General features: G+C 50.3%; 4 protein-coding genes across 4 annotated transcripts; 2 read left to right on the plus strand and 2 right to left on the minus strand.

The window, feature by feature from the left end:
• Positions 1–796: 796 nt before the first annotated feature.
• Positions 797–2634, plus strand: FIBRA_00992 (uncharacterized protein; the record flags this gene model as incomplete). The annotated part of the gene is made up of 4 exons (XM_012322877.1): positions 797–829; positions 888–1132; positions 1185–1607; positions 1662–2634. The coding sequence occupies 4 exons, from the start codon at positions 797–799 to the stop codon at positions 2632–2634; spliced, it is 1674 nt and encodes a 557-aa protein (XP_012178267.1).
• Positions 2635–3337: 703 nt separating this feature from the next.
• FIBRA_00993 (uncharacterized protein) lies at positions 3338–4603 on the minus strand (the record flags this gene model as incomplete). Its single annotated transcript, XM_012322878.1, has 3 exons — positions 3338–4404; positions 4459–4483; positions 4541–4603. 3 exons carry the CDS (start codon positions 4601–4603, stop codon positions 3338–3340), a joined length of 1155 nt encoding a protein of 384 aa, XP_012178268.1.
• A 418-nt stretch (positions 4604–5021) lies between these two features.
• On the plus strand, positions 5022–7648 carry FIBRA_00994 (uncharacterized protein; the record flags this gene model as incomplete). The annotated part of the gene is made up of 3 exons (XM_012322879.1): positions 5022–5288; positions 5340–5573; positions 5621–7648. The coding sequence occupies 3 exons, from the start codon at positions 5022–5024 to the stop codon at positions 7646–7648; spliced, it is 2529 nt and encodes an 842-aa protein (XP_012178269.1).
• Positions 7649–8093: 445 nt separating this feature from the next.
• Positions 8094–13168, minus strand: FIBRA_00995 (uncharacterized protein; the record flags this gene model as incomplete). The annotated part of the gene is made up of 16 exons (XM_012322880.1): positions 8094–8217; positions 8267–8528; positions 8582–8684; positions 8746–8861; positions 8922–8981; positions 9310–9580; positions 9631–9959; positions 10039–10098; positions 10149–10317; positions 10375–10438; positions 10488–10592; positions 10644–10678; positions 10729–10842; positions 11447–12407; positions 12460–12885; positions 12942–13168. 16 exons carry the CDS (start codon positions 13166–13168, stop codon positions 8094–8096), a joined length of 3426 nt encoding a protein of 1141 aa, XP_012178270.1.
• Between the last annotated feature and the right edge of the window lie 245 nt (positions 13169–13413).

Here is a 13413-nt window from a genome sequence, read left to right on the forward strand (position 1 = left end):
TACCTTCATCCGCTCCAGGGCATGATTTCGAGGGGTCAGGCTTCCGAAGGCAAGCTGTCTCCGAGGCGGCTGCGCTGTCCAGATATCTTCCGTGATCCGCTTTCCAACCGTTGACTCATATCGTTGATACTACCGACATCGGGTTTACTCGCGTACCCTCAAAGTGCATTGTCAGGTGCATTTACAGCTGCGGGAATTTAAGAATACTATAGGCACAAGGCAACTGTGCACCCCGGCTTGGGTTGCGGCTTGTGATGGAACATTCGACGTTCGGCTTGTATCACTGATGAGGTCAATCCTCCTGATCTTAAATCTAGCCTCAACCTGATCCGGCACGGCGCTGCGCCAGCTAGTGATCAACGCCCAACTCCCCCGGGAGCGTTTCTTAATGAAATACACTTTGCGAGATGACTTGATATCCGGAATAATACTATCCAATATTCGTGTTCAAAGCGTTTGACAACTTCTGATCAAATCATCAACAAGGAAGCTAAATCGAGATGAAGGCTCTTGCTGGCGGCGCTGTTCTGCGTGGCCCATCCTGTCATTACCTGCGCAGCCACATCAGATTGTTACGCGGTCAGAGCTCAATCTCTGACTCACTCTTGACCGACACGGGAAGACACAGGAGAAACCGCGCGCATACTGATTCCCAAACGTCATGGTAGGGTGGCAAGCCGACATTCCAACTGTATCGACGTGACAATGACACACCGCCGCTTTCCTGTTGAGGCATGGTTCATGTGAATTGTTCGTGACTGCCTGTCGAACATGCCCTGCGTTATGACTCCTTCCTATGCCTGTACTTGGTCGGCTCCTCGGCAACCACGTACGAATATAAAAGCAACTGCAAAGCAACTCCCCTACTAAACATTCCCATCCATCAGTCAGACCGATACTCGCATTCAATGGCTCTAACGACGCACCTCACCGTTCTCGAGCGGAGTGCCTCGCAGTTCTCTACCGCACCGGCCTTCAAGGTTCCCGACTCTGCGGGCGCGACAGTCGGGATACGACGCTGGAAGACCATCACGTACGAGCAGTTTCATCGTGATGTTGAGCATTCAGCTCGATACTGGCTATCGAAGCTCGAGTCGAACAATATACGTCCGGGTTCCGTGGTGGGCCTCTGGTGAGACACAGATTTACTGAGAGCATGAGTCATACTGACGGCGCACCAATAGGCTTGGGGGTCTAACATACCTCGACACACTCCACATCTTCGGCATTGCCAGAGCCGGATATATCCCTCAGCTATTTTCTCTTCGCCTCCCAAATCCAGAAGTGATATACGAGCTTATGGGCAAAGTAGGCGCTGCCGCTCTTATTTACGACATCTCCTTCGAGTCGTCCATGAGCGATTGTCCAGCTTTGGCATTGACTGCCGTGGATATCTTCGCCGAGATCGTCCCGAATACACTCTTGCCTGCACCGTTCCAGCCAGCATCTGGAGAGGAGATTGCGATGATTTTTCACACCTCTGGGTCAACATCCGGCTCACCGAAGCTGGTGCGATGCAATTACAAGTGGCTCGACGCCGTTATTGCAAAGACCGGCCATATCAGCAAGCCGCAGCAGGCCAACCGTCTGGACGTCATTTCGTGGATGTGAGCATCATATCGTAGTGCAGGAATCTTGTCTGACCCTTTCATGCGTACCAGGGGAAGCATGTGCCACATTGGCCAGACCCTCACTCTGATCGGTGCACTACAACATGGTACCTGCGTTATTGCACCAACCACAATCGGATTCTCTTCGGATGAGATGGTCGATATGATTGATAAGTGCGGCTTGAATTGTCTCACCCAGTTCGCTCCCTTCCTAGCGATACACCTGCGCAATGCCCGTGAAAATCCCGTCATCCTACAAAAACTAAAAAGCCTGGAGGAAGTCATGTATGCTGGAGTGGCCCTATCCGCGGAAGACGAGGCCTGGGCTCGTCAAAACGGAATTTTGCTCAGAAATCTATTCGGTAACACGGAGTGTGGGGCGATGTTGCGATCCATCGGAGGGCGTGGGCGTGATGCTGCGTTCTTACAGCCCATCGAAGGTACAAGATACGCGTTCGTCCCCATCACATCCAGCTCCGACTCAGAGTCGACCTATCAGGATATCAACTCCTCACTTCTGGAGCTCGTGATCCTCTCGGAGTCGGGCGACTGCCCAGATCCTTCGCTTAGACAAGCCGACGGGCATTTCCACACCGGCGACCTCTTTGTAGAGGTCGCACCTGGTTCCTATGTTTCCCGCGGACGCGATGACGATTGGATCAAAAGCGAAAATTGCCTTCGGTGCGATACGAAAGCAATTGAGGACAATGTCAGGGCGACCTGTAACCAGTTGATCGCAGAGTGCGTTGTCGTTGGCAATGGGAGGCCCTCACCCACGCTATTTGTCGAGTCCAATGGCGATGTCGACGCGGAGAAACTGAAGAAAGATATAATCCGCCGGACGCGACGTTTTCATTCCCGGCGATACTTGCACGAGCGTATTACTTCGCCCAAATTCATCGTTGTCGTTCCGCCGAAGAGTCTCCCGAGGACCGCGACGAAGGGAAACATACGGAGGAGAGCAGTTGAAGAAGCGTTCAAAACGGAACTAGATGCCGTGTATGGAGATGCCTCGCCGAGATGAGAACGAAGTTGAAAGTATAAAATTTAATTTAATTTTTTGCAACATTGCCACTGTAGGACGTGTCACTGTAATCACACTCGCATTCCTGTGTATACCCTCCATCGTGTAGCATTTCAGTAATTTATTAGGGTTTTCCTTGCAAAGTAACAAACATACCCAGACGCTCGATTTATCTCAACTTTATGACGTGGATCTAGCGCAGCATTGCCAAGGGTCGCGGATGGCGGGTGATGGAGATCAGATCCAGATCCAACGGGTTTGTGTTGGTATGTTGGACCGATCGGGGGCTGCGGTGTCAAGCCAGTCGTCACGCATGCGTCACACGTAAACGTGACTCGTTGCCCTCCTGTCGCCGACACTGTTACATATCATATCATTCCAATAATCAATCTGCAGCTGAGCACAGCGCGTCCTCACCTCACGCCACGAGACAGCCAAGCGGCAAGCTCCATCTCAAGTTCTTCAAGCTGACATCTGTGGCGTGTCCTATGCCTGTCGACGTTCTCTAGAGTCCAAATAGAAATGGCACTGCAAAACGACGTGGTTTTGACAAGCACAATTCTCCGTACTCCCCGCCGACATAGCAAGGAGGACCAGATATGCCTATTAATAACTTGAATATCGTCGCACGGCTATGGTACGGCGCGAGGGATATGTGCCAAACTACAAGCCTTGTGCATCTCCGATGGGTAGACAATTCCTGTTAATCTTCTGAGTTATCCCCAGACTGCGATACGAGAATGTCCAGGTCTGTGATATAAACAGACAGGTCTCCTATTGCTGTTTTCCCTGGTATCCTGACAAGGCCTTGCACCCCGCTTTTCATTAATATCGCTCGTCTCGATCCTTCTTCTTGCTTCGCATCACGTAATGTAATGTCTGATGGAAATGGTTGGATAAATAAGGGCCTCAGCGTGATGTGAGCGGTGAGAGGAAGCGGCTGGTCAGCTGAAGGCATCGTCCAATCAAGACTGACTGACTGTCGTTGTCCCAGAAAGGCTGCATGATTAAGGATCGGCGAGTGTCGAGTGGATTGAGATGAGTCAGTGGGTATTGGAAAAGGGTACAGATGCTGCCTGTAGAAAGGGGAAACTGGCTCCCCAGCACGAGTTGGAGTAAGAGGATTGAGGCCCCAATTAGTCAAAAGAATTACTGCGCCATGGGAGGTGCGGAGCCTCTGAAGAGCAGCTAGTACATGGTGCAGGGGATTGGGAGAGCGTGCGCCAGATCCATTATTCGCACGCAATTGTTCCACAGCGAAACGATCGTTCCAGTAGAAACTACTCAGAGAGTCGACTGCGACAAACCCTATTTCTCTAGATTGAAGGGCAGGATGAGTGAGATGATATTCCGACAGATATGAGATAGTGGCGGCAAGTTGAAGAGAGGAAGTCGGGCGAAAGATGTGCAGGTTTTGCAGACATTGCATGGCCAAGTCTTCTGCAGGAGAGGACGATCCCACATAACTAGGGGAAATTGGCGTATCAAGTATGTTGCAGACACGAGATGCCAGCAATTGGTGAAATCGACTAATATCGAAAGAGTCATCAGTATCGAGAAGCACGGCCGCCTTCCCCCAACCACCAAGCTTAATGTCCATAAACTCAGAAGGTAAAATGCAAGTCATGAGCATAGAGTAAAGCAGATGAGTTTTTCCGCTGGCGGCAGGTCCTTGAACTTCGATAACGTCTCCACGACTGAAGTTGGGTAGCATCAAGCCAGCTCTGGTGCTCTCATCCAAGGTCGAGATGTGAGTACCAAGGGGCGATGCTGCGACAGATGTAAGAGCGAACTATAAAGACATCTTCGAAGATAATCACATACTTTCATGACGGATGGCCGTAAGCAACTACTGGGAGGTTTTGTCACATGGATCGACTATTTTTCGGGTACAAGAGGGACTCACATTCTGCAAAGACTCCATCTGAATTTCCGCCAGCATGGAATCAGCGCTGATGGGAGAATCCATTGTCACCTCACAGGTCGCCTTGCTTAGCATACAAGCCACAATACTGAGACAGACGAGTTAAGCCTCTTTGATACCTTGAGTGAAGGAGACGTTAGAACACAGACCGAGATGGATTCGAGAATCTGTAGGACTTGAACGGCCCTATAACACTGAAGAATCGAGCTGGGCGAGGTGCACAAACTGCTCAGCTGTAGTGTATGTGCGAACATTCGCTGCTTGCACTAGGCCACGTGGTGGAATACCATCTTGGGGAAGGAAATGATCGTTTCACGCAGTGGCATGTAGCGCGCGCACCGAATGCAGCCCGACCATAACGACGACCACCATCACGTACCCACTCTCCCCTCTCCTCGCGCCAGCCGCCAATATTCATCCTACCGCCAAGAGACGAAAACGCTATCCCTAGACCATTCTCAAGATGGCCACAACCGCACCCGCACGCGTCACACCGGCCTCGCGACGCTCACCGTCCGTAAGCTCGACATCTACAACCTCATCCATTGCGAAAGGCGCAACTGCGCGTTCTGCAGTTTCTCCACGGGTATCTTCTTCGCTGAGTTCCCCCGCCGCGAGACGAGGTTCCTTGAAAGGCTCAGCGGCACCACCCTTGGTCAATGGGGAACCTCGCGAAACGCGTGAATCGCTCACCGCCTCGCTGAAGCAAGAAACAGAGAAAAAAGAGCAAGTAAGTGTCTGAATCAATATTTTTGACGCAACCACTGACAACCACTACAAGCTACTCGTCCAATTGCAGGACAAGGATCAAACGATCGTACAGTTAATGTCCGAGAATGACAGCGTTACCTCTGCTCTTCACTCGGCAGAGTCGCGGCTTACTGAGCTGTATGCAGACCAAAGTCGAATGGAAGAAGAGATGGCAGCACGTATTGAAGTCGTCGAGAAGCTCCGAACCCAGATACGTGACCTTGAGAAAGAGAAGCGCGACATCCAGCGACGCTACAATGAACAGGTAATTCTATGCGCGTTTTGACCTGTTCACTTACTGATGCGACCAAGACCACGACATTTGAGGCAGAACGCCAAGCCTTCTACGACAATGAACAACATCTCAAGTCTCGTATCCAGTCTCTTACTCAGACGCGAAAACAGCCGGCACAATCTCTCACATCGCCCTCCGTAGTCTCGATAGCTGAGTCGGAGACGCAAGTAGAACAAGAACAGCCAGAGCTTCCGATGCAATCCCAGAAACAGGATATGAGCGATCCTGAACAAGAGCCTGCTGAGATGACGGCCTTGAAGCTTGAGCTCTCTACTCTATCAACCTCGCATGCTTCGCTTCAATCGACTTTGGGCCTGCTACAGACCCAACTGGTGGATCTGAAACGCGTGAACAACGAGCTTCAAGAAGAGAACGAGTCGTACAACATCCTTCTCCGAGAGAAGACTCTGAACGGCCAATTCCATGTCCTTCGGGTGGGAGGGGGGACTAGTGTCAGCGAAGCGAGTGTCAGTGAACTTGGAGAGGACGATGATCCAGACATGGAGAGTCGAGATGGAGAGAGTTTGCGCAGCCGTAACACTGGCAGAAGTGTGCTTGACCCTGTGGATGAACTTGCTGAGGATCACGAACATGGGCATAGACTGGATCCGGCATTCGAGCAAGAACACGGTAACTCACTGGAATCCCGTGATGCAGACGAGCCCACACGGAATTCGCGCAGACATACTCGCAAACATTCGTCGCATTCTCCCGCTCCTCGCGGCGAGTCACTTGCTAACTTGCCCATTACTGGACCTGGTCTAGATTTGGCTGCAGAACTTGGACGCGCGGAGAACAAGGATATTCTCGAAGGCCGTTCCTCTCTGGACAGCGACCGTCTTGTGCAAGCCGTCAAGAGTCGAAAGGGTAGAAAAGCGTCCGGCTCTGACACTAACAGGAAAGTGTCCTCTTCCTCAGAGCCAGGACCGGAAAGTGCACCTCTCAATGACATTGATGCGCTAAGAAATGAGGTAAAGAGTCTCAAAGACGCAAACAAAGCACTCTCTTTGTATGCTTCTAAAATCATCGACCGCATCATCTCGCAAGAGGGGTTCGAACATGTTCTCGCTGTCGATTACGAGAAGATTTCCACTCCCAATACCGCCGCCACATTCACTACGTTCAGTAATTTACAGAAGGCCAGTCCTCCGCAACCACAGTCACAGCCACCGAAGAAGGGTCGACCCCAATCCGCTATCTTCTCCTTCTCGTCGTCACCAGTGAATTCCAGCGCTACGACGTCTCCCGCACCGGAACGGCTGACAACATTCAATTCTCCCCCCATTGGCAATCTTTCAAACGGACCTCCCTCAGCGTCTGCTTCTACCCGTGCCTCCAGGCGCTCTATGTCATTTGATTGGAAGAGTTTCTCGATGTTTAGCGGTGGCGAGAAAAAGCTGGAGCCTAGTGCGAACCTACGGCCTTTGACACTGCGGCCGGGGACTGGGCCTACCATCACGGGAGGGCGCAAATTGGAAACTCATGAGGACGACGAGGACCGAAAAGAGCGCGAGCGATTGCATGCGACAATGAAGCTCATGGGGATTGATAAACCCCCCACGCCTGCAATGCAGAAGAGCTTTTCCGCTCCCTCTGAACCCACTGGTCTGGGAGTTCGAGATGCTAATAGCATATTGCCACCTCTATTAGCGAATACGCCTGCTAGTGTCAGTTCACCTTCTAACGTCGTACCCCCTACACCATCCTCTCGATTTTCCTTCTTCCGTCGAACGTCTTCGATGACAGCTTCTGACACGTCCTCGGTACATTCCTCCATGCATGGGAGCCCGCAACTTCCTATGAGCGGTGCAAACACGCCGAACCTGACACAGGAAGCGTTAGAACAGGCCGAGGCCGAGAATACCCTTGCTGCGCTAGACGCGCACGAACGGCAACTGAGTGCCGAAATTGCTAAAGGTGGAGGTGGGGGATTCACAGAAATTATGCGACGCAGTGGGGACCGAAGAAGCAGTCGCAAGAGTGGGGAGAGCGGGAGCACCGTTTGGAGTGCTGGTATGAGTAAACATGAAGATGGGGACGACTGAAGACGTATGTATGATCTGGACCGTGTCGGTTAGACTTGCGGAAGGCTGCATTAATAAGGATCTTTATGGGTTCACTTGCATCTATGCTTATACCTTTGCTTCGTTGTTGAACGCGGCTACATATGTTTTTTTCTTTGTGCACTTGCGCATTTATATGTTCCATATATCGTCCATTCGTTATACCTATATTGTACACACACCTCATTGTTCACTCCCCTAGTACATATGTAGAACGTAATCACACACATGGAGATATACCTCCCTCCCATATGCATGAGGTAGCTGGAATGTGAAAGCACGCCGCGCAGCCCGCTCCCATGAGTTATATGGCAGCCTCCGTCCTGTTACACCCCTTGAGGAAATACATGCATCTCTTTGGAGGCCCAGCGCGCTGCAATCCTTCCGATGAACCGGTTTGCTTCAGTAGCATGAGATTGCACGCTCCTTATTGCGCCATCGGCTCATGCCTGAGCAAGGTGTTCTGCGCATGTGTTCGAATGGTCTGGAATGGATTAGAAGCAAACTCTGGAGTGGCAAGAATCATAGGGATTCGCATTCTCTCAAGCTGGCTTTATAGGAATCAGCAAATGCACAATCGTATGCACAAATTCTACTCACAGAGCGCGTTTCCTCTGGGATTTGCTAAGCGGTACTCCCTTACCCTCACCGATTCGCCCAGTCTGAGACCTAGCTGTTTGATCCTGAGTCTCGTCACTTTCTACTTGGCTGCGTGCTTCAGCCACTGCCGAAGGAATAGCATCCTCCACTGCTGATATTGCAGCTCGGATATCATCCATTCCGCTTGCAACCTGCTCTCTTGCCTTCCGTTTGAGTCGCCGCTCATGCGACTTAGAATATGGAGATCGAGATGATTCTAAACCTAAAAGGCAGTGTCACGCACAAATTACGAAAAATTCGAGGGTTGCCACTGACGTTTCATGAATAGTTCATGCTTCAATGCCTGTTTTTCTTTCTTCTTCATATTGGGAGGGCCGAGTTCCCCCTCCCTGGCTAACGACTTGAGAATTTCCGAGCCCTGTGAAGATAAAGATACTAGATTACACATATCGGGACTAGTCATGACGGAACGAACGTACGGATGTATCAACTTGCGTACCCAGCTCCACATGTTCTACGACAGCATCTTGTACAGCAAACTGGCGTTTGGCGAGTTTGACAGACGAATCATGGACTTGACTCCGACGGCGCTGAGCTTTCGGCTACCAATGAAGATTTCATCGGCCAGAAGATTGCAGCTCACAGCATGACTCACCATTAATAACTACAACAGTCAATGATCGTTCTAAATCTTTCAGCGCAGAAGGCTTTTTGGCTGGGAATGAAGGCTTTAGATTCTGTCTGATACAGTTCTGGACGAGTATGCGAGGTCGCTTTTTTAATACGTTCGATTAGCTTTCAGGCTTCAAGACTGCAGCGAACTCAGGCTGTTACTGCAGCCGTAAAATGATGTGCCAGTGGTTTCACGTGCCACCTACGTGCACTAACCATAACTTCAGTTGAGCTTGAAAGTCACTAAATCCTTCGGATACTCTAGAACATATGATATAGCAAGTCTAGTAGGAACCCTTGGAGGAACACATATAATACAACCAATGTCTAAGCCGCCTTTCATGTGTCTATGACAATATCTTGCGACTGACGAACAACCTCCCCCTCATCCTGCAGCACCTCAACGGCAACCAGACGCCCATCTTCTTCTCGGACTTGGGAGTCCTCTAAACCAATCAGTACGAAACTACACAAAACGACTGCTGCTCCAATTATGACCTGGACTTTCGTAGGCCTAGCTAAGAAGAAGTCACCAAGTACGGCCAGAGGCATTGTAAGGCTAAGTCCGATGGTGACCACTACTGGCGTCGTCTTGAGCATGGCGAGAACATATATATAATCGCTTGAAAGCGTTATTGCCATCTAATTGTGACATGTTATTTTGATTCTCTCCGCACACACGGTGTACTTACATTAATGAGAAGTGCAATGATGGCTTTACTGCTAGATGGCAGTTCAAACCGCTCGATGCCAGTTAAATGGAGTACTACTCCGATTGGCCAGCACCCCAAGATGTTAAACAATCCGACGAAACCAAAGAATAGCTGCATATCAATTCGTGACTCTGACCGGATGCGAACCTTCAACAGGATGACGTAGAGTGCGTAGAAGATCGCGGAAAGAAGAGCAAAACAGTCGCCCAGGAAGTGTGCTGAAGCGAAGTTGGCAATGAGAGTCGTCGGCAGTGAGTTGGACGGTGATGCAGGCTGCGACGAGTCAGAGACTGACACCAAAACGACACCTACAAAGCTATAACCAGATTATGACAACATAATATATCAGTTGTATAATTAAAACTTGCCTTGCAATAACTGCGCAACATTTAACAACTGTCAATTTCTCAACTCGAAAAATTCGTCCAATCCCAAGCGTGAAGAAACCTGAAATGACTCAGCTTAGTGACTCCAACCTTGAACATGAAAGTGCTTACCGCTCATGCTTGATAGAATGGTAGCGCTAGCAACACTGGTATAATCAAGAGATGCATTGACGGTCCAATTTGCGATAAACCAAAGAAAACAGAAAGAAGCAGCTAACTGAACTGTTTCTTGTATCGTAAGTGGAGGGAGTCCCATAGACAAAGCAGGATCATCCGGATCCTAGTCATAAGGGCGACTAGTCAATGCACTGACACCAGAATTGCTACCAATACTTACCACAGATCCTAATGATTCCACCGCCGTTTCCTCTGTAAGAAGGGGTTCATAGCCATGACGTTCCCTGATACACACAATCGATTGATGAGTCAATTAAGAGACGAAGAGCGTACCTGGTGTGCGTTGTGGTCTTCACCGTTGCGAAACGCTCGAACGATTTCCGTATTATGAAGGGCAATAGATAGAAAGAGAATGCACTGGTATTGAGATACGTGACACTAATGACATTTATATGAGTACCACATTCCTGATTGACCAAAAGCACTTACAGAAAGGGCTTCTCGTAACCATCCTCGAACAGGCCCTAAATAAACATTGAATTTGGAGAACAAGCATCTAAAGCGGTGTCTGCACCTGAGTCACGAAATTTGACGATGTCCATAGTATTACGACGATGAGCAGGAAACATATGCCAATGAGATAGTCCTTCCTGTCGTGGATGGTGCGAGCGGGCGAGCGTGATTTCCCCTGAGATTGTGCACGACGTGTAGTCGCAGTAAACGAATCCATTTGAGGACACCAAAAGACAGAATTCTTTCAAGCGACTATCATGTTATGGCTCAGGGTATATACACTGAAAGCAAGGGAGCAGTCAACAAGTAGGCTCGGTGTTCTGAGTCTGACCTAGAGGCGGAACCGACCCGGAAATGACGAATTCTTCGCAAGAGTGCCCACGTGAGGCTGAGCCCATCTCACTTATCAACGAATCTGATCTCGCTGGCACCGACTCGGACTCGTCCTACGACCACGTCCCAGCCACTCCTTTCAAGGTACAGCGAGCATGCTCATGCTGCTGACCCCATACCCAGACATGTCGGTCTTCCACTCTGTTGTGTCAAATATCGCATACAGATGGTAATTATAGCGGCCTCCTGCCGCGCGCAGGTATGTACATATCTGAATACTACATGATAACAATAATAACCGTACACTATGTCTATCACTAATGGATACGCAGGTTAGGGAGAGATTACTCTAGTTTGCCATGATATTCTATATTGCGATTATGATTATGAAGGTTGTAGGGAGCGGAGAAGAGCGGTGGTACCCGTAAGGCTCGTCATTGTTGGACGTGGTGAATCCGATCAAGCTCAGCTTTGAACGCCTGCTCGACAGCGCGTCTTCTGATATTGCCCTTGGTCGCTGTCAGAGGAAGACTCCCCTTTGGAAGGACCACAATGAAGGCGGCGGAAGGAATGCGTTCGTGCATATATCGCCGTGAGTGGAATGCCCGTATTCGCCGATAGACCTCATTCTTCAACTTTTGTGCATCTGTCTCACCCGCAGGCTCTACGAATAACACGGGCGAGGGTCTGCCATTGCCGACGACAACGCAACTGCCGATAAGGTCGCTGCAAGACGCGAAGACATTGTCTTCGATCGACCTAGTGTCGCACCTGAGCGAATTCTCCGTTTTAATCCAGTCATCGTCGCGTCCGCAGAATATATACTTTCTAGGAGAAATCTCGAAGAAAAGATCCCCGGTGTGGTAGTTCCCGTCAGCGTGACGGAGAGAAACGTGGGGGCAATCAGGAGAATCTGCCAGGATGATAAGTTCTGATAGCCGCGAATGGAGATTGAAGTGACCACTCTCGACGTCGGCAACTGCGGTTGAAGCGGGAATAAATGTGTGTGAGAGTCCTGCGATGGGTTCCAGAGGGGGAAGGCGGTCGCTGCCGCGGTCTTCGACAGCTAACATCATGACAGCAACCTCTGTGCTGGCGTAGCAGTCGAGTACGTTCATCGAATTGCTGCATACCCAATGCTGATCTTCTGGTGACATCTTCAAACCTGTGACCAAAATTTGGTCCAAGGCTCGCAGCGCTGCGAGGAGTTTGGGATCTCGGCGCGAATTGCGGAGGTGTGTACTGAAGAATGTGGGGAAGATATTGATCCGATTCAGATCGCATTGGGATATCATCTCCATGAGTTCGTCGGAGGAGTATGCTTGTTTGGTGAATTGCACAGTGCACGATGCGTGTTGAAGTGCACCGACGAGCATGAACGACTGACCCATATGACACAAGCTGCCCCTGGATCCAAATGTTAACCTAAAATGTCAGAGCAAAACAGCGATAAACTCACATTGACGCCATCACGTCTTGCCGTCCTGGACGGTTTGGTCTCAGCACACCCCGCGCCTTGGCGATCATGTTGTCCCACCACGCGTAGCTGCAAGGGACGAGCTTTGGACGACCCGACGTTGAACCAGATGTGTGGAATATTGCGAGGATATCGCTACCATCGGTGTCTTTAGTGACAGGTGGTAAAGCGACGTCGACGGCAGCGGCTTCTCGAGCGTCGATTGCAACATAGGAAGGAACGGAGCCCTCACGATGCGGGACTGGGCTGAACGATGGATCATGGATCAAAGCTTTCCCCCCCGACAGAAGCAGTAACTCGTGGATCACGTCTGGACTAGGCAGCCGCAGAGAGATGAGCTGGGGAATATATCCTGCTCGCGCGACTCCATAAATGTGGAGCGTATCAACGTAGGTCACTCCACTCAACCTTGAAGAACGATTTATTAGCCATGGCATGACAAATCTTTGTTCTTAGATACGTACCACAATCCGATGACAGAATTTGGCTGAATGCCTTGTGTTGTCAGCTTGCTGGTCCAGTACTTTGCGACATGTTCGACATCATTGCGAAACTGAGCGTAGCTAATCGAGTGCCAGGATCGAATCGCATTAGTCGCTGGGTCAACCTCCGGGATTCTGAAGACAGTGGCCGTCGGATGAAGCGCTGCACTCTCATCTAGGATTCCGAGGTGAGTTTGGTAGTAAGGCATGACAGGCGACGTGGAGGAGGAATGTCGAAAGTAGCCACGAAGGCCGTCGATTATATAGCAAACTCGGGGATGAAGCATCGCGGAGATAGACACAACCGTTGGCAGCCCGACGCGATGGCGAATGACCCGGTGATGGGCCAGCGTATAGCCTAGGTGAAAGTGAAACTGCGGGGCCGCAACGGCGTCTTGACACTCACATTGTGCTCAGGTTCAGCGGAGCTGATCGAAATCTCGTCCAAGAATGT

The sequence above is a fragment of the Fibroporia radiculosa genome (genome assembly GCF_000313525.1).
Source record: "Fibroporia radiculosa TFFH 294 genomic supercontigs, scaffold430, whole genome shotgun sequence".
Lineage (NCBI taxonomy): Eukaryota > Fungi > Basidiomycota > Agaricomycetes > Polyporales > Fibroporiaceae > Fibroporia > Fibroporia radiculosa.